At 49.6% G+C, this 20,143-nt stretch overlaps 1 protein-coding gene across 1 annotated transcript in view; it reads right to left on the bottom strand.

Moving 5' to 3' along the window:
- PARP10 (poly(ADP-ribose) polymerase family member 10) overlaps positions 1–20,143 on the bottom strand; it is a gene marked incomplete at its 5' end in the record, with an annotated part of 117,547 nt that overhangs the window by 47,943 nt on the left and 49,461 nt on the right. Inside the window, 1 exon segment of the mRNA XM_040334342.1 lies at positions 6,805–7,439. Within this exon segment, the coding sequence (XP_040190276.1) occupies positions 6,805–7,439 (635 nt within the window).

Raw genomic sequence — 20,143 nt, 5'->3', positions numbered from 1 at the left:
TTGTAATATCCCACCAAGTTTTGATCTTTTTGTCAAATAAATGACTGTGATACATTTGCCTATATGTCTCAGTTTACTGCTCCCTGCTAGCCAGGTTATTGATGTGCTAATGTCCCCTCACTATTTCTAAAGGTTAATTGATCTATTGTGTTGTGTGAAGGAGAGCTGGGTTTAAGTGGCTTGTGTTAATTATTCTGATTGCTTCATTGTGGTAATTATCTCTCTAAATGCGGGGTTGAGCGGTCTGGTTGATGTATTCAGTACAGCTAGTGCTCAGCGTCATTGATGTCATTGTCTAAAGAAAATGTGTTTTCAGCATCGGCCCCGTCGTGTCTACCTATAATCTGTATGGAAGCCCCAGTGTGAGGGGGGCGGAGATTTGTCATTGTAACAGTTTTGGAAATGACATATAAGCTGTGTGTTATAACATTAAAGTCTGTGTTGTTCAAGCAGTAAGCTGGTCTCATGTGTGGCTTTCTGGGCGATTCCAGGGATATCCCTCCTCGTGGAATATCGGGGTGATTTTCGTTATGGGAAGAAGGGAACGTTGACGGGGATATCATACCGATACCGTCACAATTGGTTGGTAGCAGTGGGATTTTTCCCTTCTATTCCCCTTCACACCCGGATTCCAAGCAGACACTGGAAGAACTACTGGAAGTTCGTGGAAGGATTGCTAGCAACAAAACCAAGCGGGTCATCATAGCAGAATTAATGGAGCTAGACCAGGAGAACGGGATTGCAGCAACGCCAGCAGTACAAGAGATGGAGACACCAGTGATTCAGGAGGAGTCACCAACCAACAAGCTAATGAGAGAGAAGCTAGCGTGGTTCGGCCCGAACCCAACGCCAGATGTGGTACTGAAAGTGATGGACCTGTTAGCGAAGGAGGCTAAAGAAATAAGAGACGCAGAACTACAGAAGGATAAACAAATAAGAGACGCAGAACTACAGAAGGCTAAAGAAATAAGAGACGCAGAGCTACAGAAGGATAAACAAATAAGGGACGCAGAACTACAGTTAAAACTGGCAGCAGTCCAACAAGCAGCCGCACCTTCTACGAACAGTGAGTACAGCACAGCAGACGCAAGGAAGATTCCGTTTAGCGCTTTTAAAGCTTTTGATGAAAAGGACTGTGAGATTGATAACTACCTGGCGGATTTTGAGCGACAATGTAACCTGCACCGAATAGCTAGAGGAGAGTGGGTTGCAATATTGTCAGGCAAACTGTCAGGCAAAGCTTCTGATGCTTTCCGGACCGTGCCAGATCAGGATATCCATAGCTACGCCAGGGTTAAAGAAGCGCTCCTGGCTCGTTATGCAGTAACCCCAGAGTCCCACCGACAGAAGTTCAGGGACTCACGCAAAACCACGAAAGACTCTTACGCAGAATGGGCATGCCAGCTGTCCCTGTCGGCCTCTAACTGGGCTAACAGCAGCCAGGCCACCACCGCAGAGGACATTTTGCAACTAATGCTCCTGGAGCAATTTTACAATCACATCCAGACGGACGTCAAGGATTGGGTGAGAGATCGCAGGCCCATGACTCTACCAGAGGCCGCGAAGTTGGCGGATGAATATGCAGATACTCGCAAGACGAACCAGATCACACCACAGGAACAACCTCCACGACCAACGGTGCCCTCACACCCACCAGCCGCTAGATACCCACCTCCTAACAGACCGAGGACATCTAGCCCTCGCTATCCACGCCAGGAGGACAACGAACAACGCTGCTTCCGGTGCAAACAGCTGGGTCACTTCAAGCAGAATTGCCCCATGAATGACAACACCAGGTCAAATTGGTCTCAACCTGGGTACCGCCCACCAGCAGCAGCCCATTGTGTAGACTCGGCTTGGGATCCCCAGGAGCTGGGTCAGGAAGAACCATTGGGCACCCCTTACGAAGCCCTCATGGTACAATCTGTTATTACGGACAACAGGGAACACCATTGTCAGCTGGTCATGGGCGACAGCCCTGAGCCGGAGGGGCCCTGGAGGGAGCTGGGCAGAAAGAGGCACCGCCGGCCACCCTTCAAGAAGAAGAGGTCCTGGAAGCCGTATAACAAGCTGACCTGGGAGGAGAAGAAGCGACTGGAGGAGAGGGAGTCGCAGCGGGCGTCCCAGATGCGTGCCGAGATGTTCGCCAAGGGCCCACCGGTGGCCCCTTACACCACCACCCAGTTCCTGATGATGAAGGACCACGTGGAGAGCCTGCAGGACATGAGCAAGCAGGATCTGATCTGTGAGTACATAGAGCTGGAGGAGTGCATAAGCCGCATGGAGGAGGAGAACAACCACCTGAGGTCACAGCAGGCTGACCCCCCCAGGCTCCATGAACTGGAGATGGAGCTGGAGAAGCTCCAAGAGGAGAACCGGCGGCTGCGGAGGGAGCAGGGGGTGGCTGACCTTATGGGGCTCTGATTCCCCCCCCCCCCGGACTCTGAGCACCAGTGCTACAGCATTTCAACAAATATAACTTTTTCTTTTTATGAATCTCCTGGGATTGTCACTTCAGAGTCATAACCTGCCCCCTCCCATAGCGGGACACCTAGACGGCGGCGCACAGACCCATTCGCTGTCTTCACACTGACTTCTGGTGACTTTGCAGATCGCACAAAGACTTGGGGACTGACCGGCGTGTGATCTGACGACCCGGTGACATACCTGAGTCTGAAGCAGTTGCCAAGGGAGGTCAGTCATGCCAAACGGAGTTAACCTCTGACTAATAGCTCTGAACCCGTCAACCCTACTGGACCAGGGAAGGTCCAACCGGGTTTGCCGGAGCAGGGAGCAAAAGGGGGGCCATTGTGATACATTTGCCTATATGTCTCAGTTTACTGCTCCCTGCTAGCCAGGTTATTGATGTGCTAATGTCCCCTCACTATTTCTAAAGGTTAATTGATCTATTGTGTTGTGTGAAGGAGAGCTGGGTTTAAGTGGCTTGTGTTAATTATTCTGATTGCTTCATTGTGGTAATTATCTCTCTATATGCGGGGTCGAGCGGTCTGGTTGATGTATTCAGTACAGCTAGTGCTCAGCGTCATTGATGTCATTGTCTAAAGAAAATGTGTTTCAGCATCGGCCCCGTCGTGTCTACCTATAATCTGTATGGAAGCCCCAGTGTAAGGGGGGGCGGAGATTTGTCATTGTAACAGTTTTGGAAATGACATATAAGCTGTGTGATATAACATTAAAGTCTGTGTTGTTCAAGCAGTAAGCTGGTCTCATGTGTGGCTTTCTGGGCGATTCCAGGGATATCCCTCCTCGTGGAATATTGGGGTGATTTTCGTTATGGGAAGAAGGGAACGTTGACGGGGATATCATACCGATACCGTCACAATGACCTAGTTTTCTAAAAGAAACATTCAAGTCCCCAGTATCGGAGGCTATAGCTGATTTAGAAAAAACATCTGAGGATAACCTCACGGTTCTCCAAATAGGATTTGATCGCACCGGGGGTCATTGACCCGCCTATTGTGCCCAGACCGAGATTATTTAATTTTCTTTCTGGTTTTTATGCATGTGGCAGATGTGCCACGTGTAAACATGCGAGAAACAATGTTAAGAAATGTAAAACCTTCAGTTCCACTGTCACCAGTAATGAGTATACTATTAAAGAGCTTGTTACTTGTGACACTGAAGGAGTTATATACATGTTACAATGTGATTGTGGGCTTCAATACGTAGGTCGTACCTCACGTGCCCTACATGTCCGCGTCGGCGAACATATCAGTTGCATCAAACGAGGTGTGAAAACACATAGCGTGTCAAAACACTTTAGACGTTATCATAACCGTGATCCTAAATGTCTGAAATTCTGGGGTATTGAGAGAGTGTCCCGACATTGGAGGGGGGGGCACTTTATCCGCCAGTTAAGCAGACGTGAATCTTATTGGATCTTTGAGCTCAAGGTTGCCTCACCTGGGGGTCTCAACGTTGAGTTTGATTTAAATTGTTTCATTTCTAACCAGTAATTAAATAAAAATATTTTTTAATTTTTATAATTATTTTTTATACTAGTGTTGTCTGTATTAATGTATCTCTGTTTCAAATAGTCTTAATTTATTGGTATTGGTCACTGTGAAAGTGACGATGATCGAGGTTGACGTCCGTTTTTGTATATACATTTTTATATATATATTATATAATTTTTATGTATTTTATAGGAATTTTTATATATTTTTAATATATTTAGTTGGCTTCTCTGTATAATTTTTATAAAACTATGTTTTAAATTTTATGGGGATTGCATATAGTTTTTATATCCAGCTAATTAATTATTCATGAGAGCTATTGGACCCTACTGTTTGGTTTTTTCTTTTTCCTTTCCTATTCAGTTTTGGTCCGGTATTAATTAATTATGCCTCTCTATTTTATTGTATATTGTCTATTACTGACTCTGTGCCCAGTCCCTGATGTGTGATTCCAGTTTAGTTTTCTTTCCTGGCCACATCCTGAGACTTTTTTCGAGTGGCTGTCGAATCTCAATTGAGTTATCACTATGGCTTCTGCACTGGAAGCTGTTGGCCGTTTAGTTATCCTATTGGCCACATTTCTGATTGATTTGATAGGCTGCGGCCTTTGCCCCGGATGTTGTTGGCCATTGAGCATTCTCATTGGTTACATTCGTGAGCTTTTTGATTGGCCGCTCACTCTCGTTTTTACTATATATTCTATGCTATTAGGGACGTCCGGCGTTCTCTCTCACCCGACGCTGAGGAAGTCCCGCCCACGGGACGTAACGCGTACGAAGGGGGAGGAGTTACGCACGGACGTCACCCTCGATCATCGCCGCTGTATTTGGATTTTTGCTGTACATGCTGCTTTGCTCGCACTCGGCTCAGAGTGATTTTAAATGTCAGGCCTTGTACTCACGGCAGGACATGTCCGATGAAAACGGTCTGCAGACCGTTTCCATCGGACATGTCTGGCCGGGGACTGCCCGGGGACTTCTGTTCGATGGCTATACACACCATCGAACAGAAGCCCGCGCGTAAACATTACGCGGGGCGTGTCCGCGGTGTCGCCGCGTCGATGACGCGGTGTCGCCGCGACAATGACGCGGCGACGTGGGCGGGCCGCCTTAAATATGCTTCCACGCATGCGTCGAAGTCATTCGACGCATGCGAGGGATGCGGGCGGCAGGACATGTACGGTAGGTCTGTACAGACGACCGTACATGTCCGGGCGGACAGGTTTCCAGCGGACTGTTTTAAAACAAGTCCGGGAAACAGTTGTCCGCTGGAAACCTGTCCGATCCGTCCCAAAATGGTCCGCTCGGGCCAACACACGGCCAAACATGTCTGCTGAAACTGGTCTGCGGACCAGTTTCAGCAGACATGTTTGGTCGTGAGTACGGGGCCTTAGTGTACCACTGTTCCTTATTAAATATTCCCGGTACATACAGAGAGCACTTAGAGGTTTGTGTTTTTCTTTTATGGTGACCCTTGGATATCTATGTGATATGGTGTTATGCTGGAGATTGGAGGCTGGTCCTGACTGAGTTTTGGATGCTGATATGCTTTGTGACTCTTTATGGGTCGAAGCAATGAGGTGAGAGTCCATCTTTACCTTGGTGGTGGATTTTCCTCTGGTGTCTCCTCTTCACTCTCACCCCTGCTGGATTTGTTTATTTAAAGGACACTTTATTTGCACTTGGACAATTTATTTATATTTTTTATTATTTGTACTGCATTTTTGCACCGCACTTTTCTTCTTTTATACTTTGGGAATTGTTTTATGAATACATTCACAGTGCTGGCTTGCATGTTATTTTATTGATTGTTATTTCCCAGCGCTGAATTTTTTCTATTTTCACGTCTGAAGGGAGGGGATCATGCTCTCCTTCAGTAGGTCACAGTACATGTCGGCATTCATGGTCCCCTCAATGATCTGTAGCCCCCCCAGTGCCGGCAGCACTCATACAGCCCCAGACCATGACCCTCCCCCCACCATGCCTGACTGTAGGGAAGACCTACAGTCTGAAGACCTAGGGTTCGGTTAGGTTGGATCTAGAGTTAGGCAAGACCTAGGGTTCGGTTAGGTTTAGGATTAGGTTGAGATTAGGTTAGGATTAGGGGTTAGACCTAGGGTTAGGTTAGGATTAGGTTAGACCTAGAGATACCTTTTAGCTATTACTAAGCACTAGTTTCAGTGCGAAACGCGTCAGCAGTCGAGTTTTATTTTATGTTGCTGTGACTTGTAGTGCAAGGACGTCATTTGCTTCCAAGTGAACGTGAATGGCGTCCAGCGCCATTCACGAATCACTTACGCAAACGACGTAGATTTCAAATTTTGCGACGCGGGAACGACCGGTATTCTTTAGCATTGGCTGCCCCTACTATTAGAAGGGGCAGCCTTACGCTAAACACGCCGTACGGAAACGACGTAACTTGCGTACGCAGGGCTCGCGCAACATTGTGAATCGGTGTTACTATGCAATTTGCATACTATACACAGATCACAATGGGAGCGCCCCCTAGCGGTCATCGCAAGAATGCAGCCTAAAATATGCGTGGCATACGAGCCTTATGCCACGCAGATTTTAGGCTGCAGTCGGCATTACGATGTTCCTGAATCAGGAGCATTCGTAACGCCGGAGCAAGTCAGCAATTGCGCTGCGTAACTATGGTTACGCAGGTGCAATTGCTCTCTGAATCCGGGCCAGGGATAGGTTAGACCTAGTGTTAGGTTAGACCTAGAGATAAGTTAGGATTAGGTTAGACCTAGGGTTAGGTTAGGATTAGGTTAGACCTAGGGTTAGGTTGGACCTGGACATCGGGGTAATCTGGCAACGCTCACCTTGAAGCCAAACCTGTAATTCTCTTCCAGTGGGAAGATTGTCACGGCGTCCATTCCAGCCAGAAGTTCATGGTGATATCTCTGCATGAAGGAAAGCTCAGCCGCTTCCATGACAACTTCAGCCTCATGTACATCAGACGCAACTCTCCCCTCATCTCCCAAAGACATGGAGGTACTCGGAGGAGCGCCCTGGTCCTCGCCTGTGTCTGGGGAAGACATGGAGGTACTCGGAGGAGCGTCCTGGTCCTTGCCTGTGTCTGGGGAGTGTAGTGTCCTTGGGGTGCCAGGCTCATCAGAACTTGCCTGGGAATGAGGTCCTATCTGTGGAGTCTCTGGGACCTCATAATGTGTCCCGTTCTGAGTCTCCTCCACTCCATCACATTCCATTTCATCCAACTGCTCCTCTTTTCCTGGAACATTCGGCTCCACTCTGTCCTCATCCGGGGCGACAAGGACTTGGCCGCCACTCTGCTGCACGATAACAGTATCTAGAGTCTTTGTAGGCTCTTCTTCCTCCATGTCTCTCTCTTGGGCGAGGTCGTGCCCCGGACTTCCCAACAGATCAGGATAATACCTGGAGACGGACAGCTGACAGTTCTGTAGGGTGTGTTGTCTGCCGAGGACCTGATCCACCACTAGAACACAAAACAGACGTTAGAGCCGATCTGCCGAGGACCTGATCCACCACTAGAACACAAAACAGACGTTAGAGCCGATCTGCCGAGGACCTGATCCACCACTAGGACACAAAACAGACGTTAGAGCCGATCGTTCACTCATTGGCTATATAACATAGCGGTGTGAAGTGTCACCTATGTCACCACCCTCTACATCACCGACCTGTCACCTATGTCACCACCCTCTACATCACCGACCTGTCACCTATGTCACCACCCTCTACATCACCGACCGGTCACCTATGTCACCACCCTCTACATCACCGACCAGTCACCTATGTCACCACCCTCTACATCACCGACCTGTCACCTATGTCACCACCCTCTACATCACCGACCGTTCACCTATGTCACCACCCTCTACATCACCGACCGTTCACCTATGTCACCACCCTCTACATCACCGACCTGTCACCTATGTCACCACCCTCTACATCACCGACCGGTCACCTATGTCACCACCCTCTACATCACCGACCAGTCACCTATGTCACCACCCTCTACATCACCGACCTGTCACCTATGTCACCACCCTCTACATCACCGACCGGTCACCTATGTCACCACCCTCTACATCACCGACCTGTCACCTACGTCAGCACCCTCTACATCACCGACCTGTCACCTATGTCACCACCCTCTACATCACCGACCGGTCACCTATGTCACCACCCTCTACATCACCGACCGGTCACCTATGTCACCACCCTCTACATCACCGACCAGTCACCTATGTCACCACCCTCTACATCACCGACCTGTCACCTATGTCACCACCCTCTACATCACCGACCGGTCACCTATGTCACCACCCTCTACATCACCGACCTGTCACCTATGTCACCACCCTCTACATCACCGACCTGTCACCTATGTCACCACCCTCTACATCACCGACCTGTCACCTATGTCACCACCCTCTACATCACCGACCGGTCACCTATGTCACCACCCTCTACATCACCGACCGTTCACCTATGTCACCACCCTCTACATCACCGACCGGTCACCTATGTCACCACCCTCTACATCCCCGACCGGTCACCTATGTCACCACCCTCTACATCACCCACCTGTCACCTATGTCACCACCTTCTACATCACCGACCGTTCACCTATGTCACCACCCTCTACATCACCGACCGTTCACCTATGTCACCACCCTCTACATCACCGACCGCTCACCTATGTCACCACCCTCTACATCACCGACCTGTCACCTATGTCACCACCCTCTACATCACCGACCTGTCACCTATGTCACCACCCTCTACATCACCGACCGTTCACCTATGTCACCACCCTCTACATCACCGACCGGTCACCGATGTCACCACCCTCTACATCACCGACCGGTCATTTATGTCACCACCCTCTACATCACCGACCTGTCACCTATGTCACCACCCTCTACATCACCCACCTGTCACCTATGTCACCACCCTCTACATCACCGACCGTTCACCTATGTCACCACCCTCTACATCACCGACCGGTCACCTATGTCACCACCCTCTACATCACCGACCGGTCACCTATGTCACCACCCTCTACATCACCGACCGGTCACCTATGTCACCACCCTCTACATCACCAACCGTTCACCTATGTCACCACCCTCTACATCACCGACCGGTCACCTATGTCACCACCCTCTACATCACCGACCTGTCACCTATGTCACCACCCTCTACATCACCGACCGGTCACCTATGTCACCACCCTCTACATCACCGACCAGTCACCTATGTCACCACCCTCTACATCACCGACCTGTCACCTATGTCACCACCCTCTACATCACCGACCGGTCACCTATGTCACCACCCTCTACATCACCGACCGGTCACCTATGTCACCACCCTCTACATCACCGACCGGTCACCTATGTCACCACCCTCTACATCACCGACCGGTCACCTATGTCACCACCCTCTACATCACCGACCTGTCACCTACGTCAGCACCCTCTACATCACCGACCGGTCACCTATGTCACCACCCTCTACATCACCGACCGGTCACCTATGTCACCACCCTCTACATCACCGACCGGTCACCTATGTCACCACCCTCTACATCACCGACCGGTCACCTATGTCACCACCCTCTACATCACCGACCGGTCACCTATGTCACCACCCTCTACATCACCGACCTGTCACCTATGTCACCACCCTCTACATCACCGACCGCTCACCTATGTCACCACCCTCTACATCACCGACCGGTCACCTATGTCACCACCCTCTACATCACCGACCTGTCACCTATGTCACCACCCTCTACATCACCGACCGTTCACCTATGTCACCACCCTCTACATCACCGACCTGTCACCTATGTCACCACCCTCTACATCACCGACCGGTCACCTATGTCACCACCCTCTACATCACCGACCGGTCACCTATGTCACCACCCTCTACATCACCGACCGGTCACCTATGTCACCACCCTCTACATCACCGACCGGTCACCTATGTCACCACCCTCTACATCACCGACCGGTCACCTATGTCACCACCCTCTACATCACCGACCGGTCACCTATGTCGCCACCCTCTACATCACCGACCTGTCACCTATGTCACCACCCTCTACATCACCGACCTGTCACCTATGTCACCACCCTCTACATCACCGACCTGTCACCTACGTCACCACCCTCTACATCACCGACCGGTCACCTATGTCACCACCCTCTACATCACCGACCGGTCACCTATGTCACCACCCTCTACATCCCCGACCGGTCACCTATGTCACCACCCTCTACATCACCCACCTGTCACCTATGTCACCACCTTCTACATCACCGACCGGTCACCTATGTCACCACCCTCTACATCACCGACCGTTCACCTATGTCACCACCCACCGCTCACCTATGTCACCACCCTCTACATCACCGACCTGTCACCTATGTCACCACCCTCTACATCACCGACCGGTCACCTATGTCACCACCCTCTACATTACCGACCTGTCACCTATGTCACCACCCTCTACATCACCGACCGGTCACCTATGTCACCACCCTCTACATCACCGACCTGTCACCTATGTCACCACCCTCTACATCACCGACCTGTCACCTATATACCAATCAGACCACAAGACTTTATATCATTTGCCTGTTGCTGAACCCCACCCATAGCCAATTACGTCCTTCCACACCCACAGCCAATCCCCTTCTCCTATGGCTTATCTCCTATAGCCAATTACCTCCTTCCACACCCACAGCCAATCCCCTTCTCCTGTATGGCTCCTATGGCTTATCTCCTATAGCCAATTACCTCCTTCCACGCCCACAGCCAATCCCCTTCTCCTGTATGGCTCCTATGGCTTATCTCCTATAGCCAATTACCTCCTTCCACACCCAACAGCCAATCCCCTTCTCCTGTACGGCTCCTATGGCTTTTCTCCTATAGCCAATTACCTCCTTCCACACCCAACAGCCAATCCCCTTCTCCTGTATGGCTCCTATGGCTTATCTCCTATAGCCAATTACTTCCACACCCACAACCAATCCCCTTCTCCTGCTCCTATGGCTTATCTCCTATAGCCAATTACCTCCTTCCACACCCACAGCCAATCCCCTTCTCCTGTATGGCTCCTATGGCTTATCTCCTATAGCCAATTACTTCCACACCCACAGCCAATCCCCTTCTCCTGTACGGCTCCTATAGCTTATCTCCTATAGCCAATTACGTCCTTCCACACCCACAGCCAATCCCCTTCTCCTGTACGGCTCCTATGGCTTATCTCCTATAGCCAATTACCTCCTCCTACGCCCATAGCCAATCCCCTTCTCCTGTATGGCTCCTATGGCTTATCTCCTATAGCCAATTACTTCCACACCCACAGCCAATCCCCTTCTCCTGTACGGCTCCTATAGCTTATCTCCTATAGCCAATTACGTCCTTCCACGCCCACAGCCAATCCCCTTCTCCTGTACGGCTCCTATGACTTATCTCCTATAGCCAATTACCTCCTCCTACGCCCATAGCCAATCCCCTTTTTCTGTACGGCTCCTATGGCTTATCTCCTATAGCCAATTACCTCCTTCCACACCCACAGCCAATCCCCTTCTCCTGTACGGCTCCTATGGCTTATCTCCTATAGCCAATTACTTCCACGCCCACAGCCAATCCCCTTCTCCTGCTCCTATGGCTTATCTCCTATAGCCAATTACCTCCTCCTACGCCCATAGCCAATCCCCTTTTTCTGTACGGCTCCTATGGCTTATCTCCTATAGCCAATTACGTCCTTCCACACCCACAGCCAATCCCCTTCTCCTGTACGGCTCCTATGGCTTATCTCCTATAGCCAATTACTTCCACGCCCACAGCCAATCCCCTTCTCCTGTACGGCTCCTATGGCTTATCTCCTATAGCCAATTACCTCCTCCTACGCCCACAGCCAATCCCCTTCACCTGCTCCTATGGCTTATCTCCTATAGCCAATTACTTCCACGCCCACAGCCAATCCCCTTTTTCTGTACGGCTCCTATGGCTTATCTCCTATAGCCAATTACCTCCTCCTACGCCCATAGCCAATCCCCTTCTCCTGTACGGCTCCTATGGCTTATCTCCTATAGCCAATTACTTCCTTCCACACCCACAGCCAATCCCCTTCTCCTGTACGGCTCCTATGGCTTATCTCCTATAGCCAATTACCTCCTTCCACACCCACAGCCAATCCCCTTCTCCTGTATGGCTCCTATGACTTATCTCCTATAGCCAATTACTTCCACGCCCACAGCCAATCCCCTTCTCCTGCTCCTATGGCTTATCTCCTATAGCCAATTACCTCCTCCTACGCCCATAGCCAATCCCCTTCTTCTGTACGGCTCCTATGGCTTATCTCCCGCATTCTCTGCAGCCTGTACTAATAGTAAGGCCAGTTACCTTTTGCTGCATCCCTTCCATGGCCTGTCATTTGATCAGTAGTGGCCGCTCATGCAGGGCGCAGCCCCCCTTATCCATGCACCCCCCCTCTATTCTAGAGGGCGCCGGACGCATGGATTCCAATGGTTTTTTTTTTTTTTAGATGCCCGAGGCTCGAATTGGCTTCAAAAAGGGTGGGCTCGGGGGACAGCGCCCACCTAATTGTGTGACAATAGCGAATTAATAGTCGCAAATGTCTTCCCATTTCTCCTCCTGGCCAATCAGGAGGCGGGTCGAGAGAAGCGACTGCCGAAACTCGGGATGAGACGCAGGGGGAAGCCGCCACCTGGATGGGGTAAGTGCGGGGCTGGCGGGGGGTCTGGCGAGCGATGCGGCGATTGAGCGGCAAGGGGGGAGCGAGCGACGAAGGGAATTGATGAGTGTTTGGTTGGTTGGCTGGGGAGCACATCTGCCCCTATCCGTGCGTTCAGGAAAATGGAAGGCGGGCGTCTGTTTCTAGAACATTCCAGGCACAAATATGGGGGGGGGGGGGGGGGGGGGGGGGGGCGACACTAAGGCTTAATGTACACGGCACGGTTTTATAACCTCTCCTGAATGATTTAACTTGACGGATAGTAACCCGCGTTTAAGGCCCGACGTACACGGGACGCTGCTAAACGTACGTTCAGAGGTAGAGGCACGCTTTTCTCAACTGCCCCTGAACTCATTCCATGTTATCCTATGTGACCGTGTACGTCGTCTCGTTTATTGCCGGTTTTAGGCTGTTGCGTTTAACAGCGTTTCTTTGAAAGCAAAAAAATGGGTTCAGACGCAGAAGATTTCCTCGTTTCAGACGCCAAAAGCGACTAAACGTGGCGTTTAGCAGCCTTTTGTTTCTAAAACGCGGCAAGTTTAAGGCTCCATGTACACCGGACATTTTTACGGCTCCTAAATGATTAATGTTGACAGATAGTAACTCACAATTAAAACATCAGTTTTGCCGCGTTTAGCCACTTTGCGCTTAGAAGCGTTTAACTGCTTGAGGACCGCCGGATGATATACGTCGACAAAATGGCAAGGCTGGGATCCCAGCCATGGGTCGCAAGAGCGCTGCCGGCGGCGCAATCGCGACCCGATCCTCTTCTCCGTGACCGTCCCCGCGGGAACAGCGGACCCGATCGCCGCCGGTGTCCCGCGATTGGGTCACAGAGAGGAAGAACAGGAGTGTAAACAAACCTCTCCCCGTGCTTCCTAGTGTGGCTGTCACTGATCGTCTGTTCCCTGTGTTAGGTAACGATGATCAGTGACGTCACACGCACAGCCACGCCCCCCCAGTAAGAATCACTCCCTTAGGGCACACTTAACCCCTACAGCGCCCCCTCCTGGTTAACCCCTACAATGGTCACAAAATAGTGTCAAGTGTCCGCCATAATGTCGCAGTCATGATAAATATCGCTGATCGCCGACATTACTAGAAACATTTTTTTTTAATAAAAATGCCATAAAACTACCCCCTATTTTGTAGACGCTATAAATTTTGCACAAACCAATCAATAAACGCTTATTGCATTTTTTTTTAACCAAAAATACATAGAAGAATACGTATCGGCCTAAACTAAGGAAAAAACATGTTTTTTTTTATATATCTTTTTTGGGGATATTTATTATAGCAAAAAGTACAAAATATTGAGTTTTTTAAAAAATTGTCGCTCTATTTTTGTTTATAGCGCAAAAAATAAAAACCGCAGAGGTGATCAAATACCACCAAAAGAAATCTCTATTTGTGGGGAAAAAAGGACGCCAATTCTGTTTGGGAGCCACGTCGCACGACTGCGCAATTGTCAGTTAAAGTGATGCAGTGCTGAATCACAAAAAGGGGCCTGGTCCTTTAGCTGCATAATGGTTCGGGGCTGAAGTGTCTAAAAAAAATATTTTTTTAAATGGCCAAAAAATATTTTAAAACGCTTCTAAACGCAAACGTGGCAAAACGCCGCTAAATGCTGCAAAACTGAAATTTTAAACATGGGTCACTATCTGTTAAGTTTAAAGGGGTTGTAAAGGAAATGTTTTTTTCCCTAAATATCTTCCTTTCCCTCAGTGCCGTCCTCCTTCACTTGCCTCAGTGCCGTCCTCCTTCACTTGCCTCAGTGCCGTCCTCCTTCACTTACCTCAGTGCCGTCCTCCTTCACTCACCTCAGTGCCGTCCTCCTTCACTCACCTCAGTGCCGTCCTCCTTCACTCACCTCAGTGCCGTCCTCCTTCACTCGCCTCAGTGCCGTCCTCCTTCACTCGCCTCAGTGCCGTCCTCCTTCACTTGCCTCAGTGCCGTCCTCCTTCACTTGCCTCAGTGCCGTCCTCCTTCACTCGCCTCAGTGCCGTCCTCCTTTACTTGCCTCAGTGCCGTCCTCCTTCACTTGCCTCAGTGCCGTCCTCCTTCACTTGCCTCAGTGTCGTCCTCCTTCACTTGCCTCAGTGCCGTCCTCCTTCACTTGCCTCAGTGCCGTCCTCCTTCACTCGCCTCAGTGCCGTCCTCCTTCACTCGCCTCAGTGCCGTCCTCCTTTACTTGCCTCAGTGCCGTCCTCCTTCACTTGCCTCAGTGCCGTCCTCCTTCACTTGCCTCAGTGTCGTCCTCCTTCACTTGCCTCAGTGCCGTCCTCCTTCACTTGCCTCAGTGCCGTCCTCCTTCACTTGCCTCAGTGCCGTCCTCCTTCACTTGCCTCAGTGCCGTCCTCCTTCACTTGCCTCAGTGCCGTCGTCCTTCACTTACCTCCGTGCCGTCCTCCTTTACTTACCTCAGTGCCGTCCTCCTTCACTTGCCTCAGTGCCGTCCTCCTTCACTTGCCTCAGTGCCGTCCTCCTTCACTTGCCTCAGTGCCGTCCTCCTTCACTTGCCTCAGTGCCGTCGTCCTTCACTTACCTCCGTGCCGTCCTCCTTTACTTACCTCAGTGCCGTCCTCCTTCACTTGCCTCAGTGCCGTCCTCCTTCACTTGCCTCAGTGCAGTCCTCCTTCACTTACCTCAGTGCCGTCCTCCTTCACTTACCTCAGTGCAGTCCTCCTTCACTCACCTCATCCTTCCATTTTGCTTTTCAATGTCCTTATTTCTTCTGATAAATCCTCACTTTCTGTTCTTCTGTCTGTAACTCCACACCGTAATGCAAGGCTTTCTCCCTGGTGTGGAGAAAGCCTCTTGAGGGGGCGAGCAGGAGGGTCAGGAAATGAAACGCGGGTTACCGCACTTAGGCGCGTTTGGCGCCTGAACTCATTTTTTTGCCTAAGGCTTATAAACACAACTGTCTAAAAAGCACAATAGAGAGAACATTGAAAAAAGTGCCCAACTGCCTCTGAACATGCGTTGAGCAGCGTCCCGTGTGCACGGGACCTAAAGAGTCTATAAAGAATTATCCGTTTGTTCATTCCTTCTGTGCGAAAAACCAATGTTCTTTTCACAACGAATGCTCCGTTATTATGGGCAGTAGTAGAATGATATACAGTTGTGTGAAAAAGTATTTGCCCCCTTTCCGATTTTCTTTTTGTCACAATTAAATGACTCAAATAAATATTACTACACAAAGGTAACCCGAAAAAATACAAATCTCCGTCTTTAAATGATGGTTTCATTTATTAAAAGGCAAAAAAAGCTCCAAACCTGCCCGGCTTTATGTGAAAAAGTAATTGCCCCCCCCCCCTAAACCTAATAACTGGTCGTGCCACCCTTGGAGGCAACAACTGCAATCGAGCGTTTGCGATAACTGGCAATGCGTCTTTCACGTCGCTGTGGAGGAATTCTTTGCAGAATCGCTTTAATTCAGCCACATTGGAGGGTTTTCCAGCATGAATGGCCTGTGTAATGATCTCAATGGGATTTAAAGTGGAGGTCCACCCAAAAAAAAAAAAGACACCAAAATCCTGCAAAAAATATTTTTTTTTTACTTACCAGAAATGGCGGTTGCTATGCGGATCTTCCTAATCTGCCTCTTCCTAGTCCGCAGCAGGTCTTCTTCCTCGTCCTCCTCGCGTTGTCTTTTGGGGAATGGGGCGCGCTGCATTCTGGGAACTGTGTGTAACCCAGAGAGCAGCCGCCCATTCACAAAGCCCCGCAAGACTCGCGCATGCGCAGTAGGAAACGGGCAGTGAAGCCGCAACGCTCCACTGCCCGTTTCCCTTAGTGAGGATGGCGGCGCCGGGTACTGCCAGGATTGACCTCGGGGGGCTGACATCACGTGCACCTAGGACAGGTAGGTGTCCTTATTAGAAATCACAGTGTTTGTAGCGGCTGACTTTTAAAAAAATAAAACAAATTCCACCCGCTTGAAGTCCGGGCTGACTAGGCCACTTCAAAACCTACATTTGGCTTTCTTTGAACCATTTGGAGGTGGACTTGCTGGTGTGTTTCGGATTATTGTCCTGGTACATATCCCAAGTGCACTTGATGTTGAGGTCAGGAATTGATGGCGGGACTTTCTCGTTCAGGATTTTCTGGTAGAGCTCAGAATTCTAGGTAAGTCGTCCAGCCCCAGACCATCCCCCTACCACCACCATGTCTGACTGTTGGGATGATGTTCTTGTCACCAAATGCTGTATTAGTTTTATGCCACGGGACGCACACCTAGGTACATTTCTTCTCATCAGTCCACAGAATATTTGCCTAAAAGTCTTGGGGGGACACCCTCCCCAAATTATTATACCTCTTTCAGACGATCCCTGTTTTAGTCCCTAAAACCTTTTTTGCGGCCCTACGCTCACTAGCTATCAGATTTCTATGGAATAGGGGGATGCCCAGAGTGAGATACAAGTTACTCACACTCCCGAAGTCACAGGGTGGAGCAGGTCTACCCGACTTTGAGACTTATTACAAAGCCACTCACGTGGCACGCATTCTGGAATGGTTCCCCCGCCCTTTCCTAAAGGCTTCTGTCGCCATCGAACAAGACCTAACACCTGTGGATCTACGGGCCCTTCTCTGGGGATGTGGGTCCAATTTTTCCCGCTTGCCGTCCCTCTCGCCATTGACGATTGCCTCTCTCAGACTATGGGTCCATAGGGGTCTATGCACCTCTTTGTCCTCCGACCCTTCCCCATTGTCCCCTTTGTTCGATAACCCCGTATTCCCCCAGGGCATAGGGGCGGCCACAATAGGGCCCTTTAGGCGTTCTGACTGGCCACAAGCACACTCTTTTGTGGACCCGCTGCGAGGGACCCCGGTCACATCGACGGGTCCCATAGACTGGCTTACCACCCTTCACCTCTCTACATTTACACAGTATCTACACAGTTCCTCCCAAATCCACCGCCCCTACACTGAATTTGAGCGACTGTGCTCCCTCTCTGAAACACCCAGACACCTTCTCTCTACCATATACTGTCTCCTTCAAGCTCTACTACATGGTGATTTGCCTCCTTACACGGGGAAGTGGTCTGCAGATCTGAAAGAGGACATATCCCGATCGGACTGGCAGACCTCGTTTCTGTTTACTCACAAATCAACGATATCCTGCTACTCCCAGGAAAAGAACTATAAAGTTTTGTCACGGTGGTACAGGGACCCCCTCACGTTACACAAATTGTTCCCGTCTACTCCAGCCACATGTTGGCGATGCACCTCTGCTACAGGGACTTATCTCCATATCTGGTGGGAATGCGAGAGGATCCGCCCCTTCTGGACTCAGGTATTTACTTGTTATAATAAAATTTATGATGACACATTGACACCCTCCCCCAAGATCGCCCTCCTTTCCATTCTCCCTGGGTCGGTTTCGTCTCAAAAGAAAAGTCTTCTCCGTTTCTTTATGTCCTCAGCGAGACAGCTCATTCCTTCATTTTGGAAAACGACTGTCACTCCCCCCTTGTCACGGTGGGTTTCAATCATGAACGATACCATGAGAATGGAGGAGATGCTGGCCCTTGACAATGACTCCTTTGATAAATTCAAGATGCTGTGGTCAACTTGGCTCCACTTCTCCGCCTCTGATACTCTCATTAACATGCTGCCACCCCCAACACGACCGCCCTGACCTATGACCCTATTTCTGGGCTGATCGAGGCGTATACCTCCGGATGTCCCTCCCCATTGCCCTCCAGTGACCCTAACCAGCAAATGTTTTCACAGCAGCCCTCGTGCCCTACCCCTACTGTTTCCTGCTCTTTTCTGCTCTTTCTTCTTTCCTTTTCTCTTTTTTCCCTTTCCATGACCTCCTTTAGGTCGTTCGTTTCCTCTCTTTCTTCTTTTTTTATTTTACTTTGAATTTCTCATATGCTATCTGATCGGAAACAATGACACCCGCCTGATGGGAGTCGTTTTCTGCTCCTAAAGACGACCGATGACGTTCATTACTTCCTATAAGACATCAGGAGTTAAGCTGTGGGCGATAGCCATTGGGCTGACTCAAATTACATGTTTGATCACGATCGTCACTTTTATGTACCATTGATTATTGTTTCCTTTTGTATTATTCTTCTATTTTTATGTGTTGTTTATACGAAACCAATAAATACATTTTCAACTCTAAAAGTCTTGGGGGGAAATCAAGATGTCATTTGGTAAATGTGAGATGAGCCGTCGTGTTCTTTTTGGTCAGCGGTGGCTTTGGCCTTGGAACTCTCCCATGGACGCCATTATTGCCCAGTCTCTTTCTTATTGGTGAATGATGAACACTGACCTGAGGCAAGTGAGGCCTGCAGGTCTTTAGATGTTCTTCTATGACCTCCTTAGAAATGGCTCTGTAACCCTTCCGAGACCGACACATGGACATTACTTTGTTTCTAATCTGTTCTTGAATCTTTTATAGATCGCGGCATGATGTGTGGCTTTTTGTGATCGGTTAGCGTGCTTCACTTTGTCAGACAGCTTCTATTTATGTGATTTCTTGATTCAACAGGTCTGGCAGTTCTGGGGTGTGGCAAGTAAAATTTAACTCCTTCTTCCAAAAATTTGTAGTTAATCACAGTTCATTCATGATCCAGCATGGGAGGGGCAATTACTTTTTCACATAGGGCCAGACAAGTCATTTTTACCAAATACATAAGGCAGTGGTTCTCAACCTTGATAGTACAGTGACCCTTAGATAACATTTCCCAAGATGTGGGGACCCCCGCCCCCCCCCAACAGTAAAATTATTTTCGTAGCGTGGGTCGTCAGCATTTTAGGATCTACCACTCTTTCTCTTTGTCCTCCTTGCTTTCCCTTTTATCTCTCTCTGTTCTTGTTCGTTATCCCCCATCCCTCTCTCTAGCTGTCTTTCTCTCTCTCTTTTTCTTTGTTCCTCCCCCTCTTTTCCTCTCCCTTCCATGTATTCTCCATTTCATTCCTTCTCTTACGCCTTGGTGGGGGGGATGGAATGAGTGGCAGTGCTGGGGGAGTTCTGATCGGCCAATTTAGGTGGCTGATGAAGGTCATCTGCTGATCTGAGAAGTGTAGTGGTGACTTTTACTGGAAACTATAATCACATGCCTTGTTACTTGCTGTCTCCCACTTTGTGGTGTCTCATAGCCGTGACACCTATGCCGAAATCAGGAGATGGGGTCTCCTTCAGCCCCTCCCACATCACATTCCTCACCAGTCAGCTGACCTCTAGTCTCTGCCCCCCAGCCATGCTGTGAACTTATTGGGGGACTGTGAAGAGGCCGAGTGGGAAGCCGGATCTGGACGTATTCCTAAATGTATAAAATATAACCAGATACTAACATTTAGAGATAATAACACTAGGGGAAGGGGGAGGGGATCCAGAGAATATCAGATTGGCTCTTGGGCAGTCATGAAGGAAGTCCCTT

This window comes from Rana temporaria, assembly GCF_905171775.1.
Source record: "Rana temporaria chromosome 5 unlocalized genomic scaffold, aRanTem1.1 chr5y, whole genome shotgun sequence".
Taxonomy (NCBI): domain Eukaryota; kingdom Metazoa; phylum Chordata; class Amphibia; order Anura; family Ranidae; genus Rana; species Rana temporaria.
This window is presented reverse-complemented; position numbering and strand designations above follow the sequence as displayed.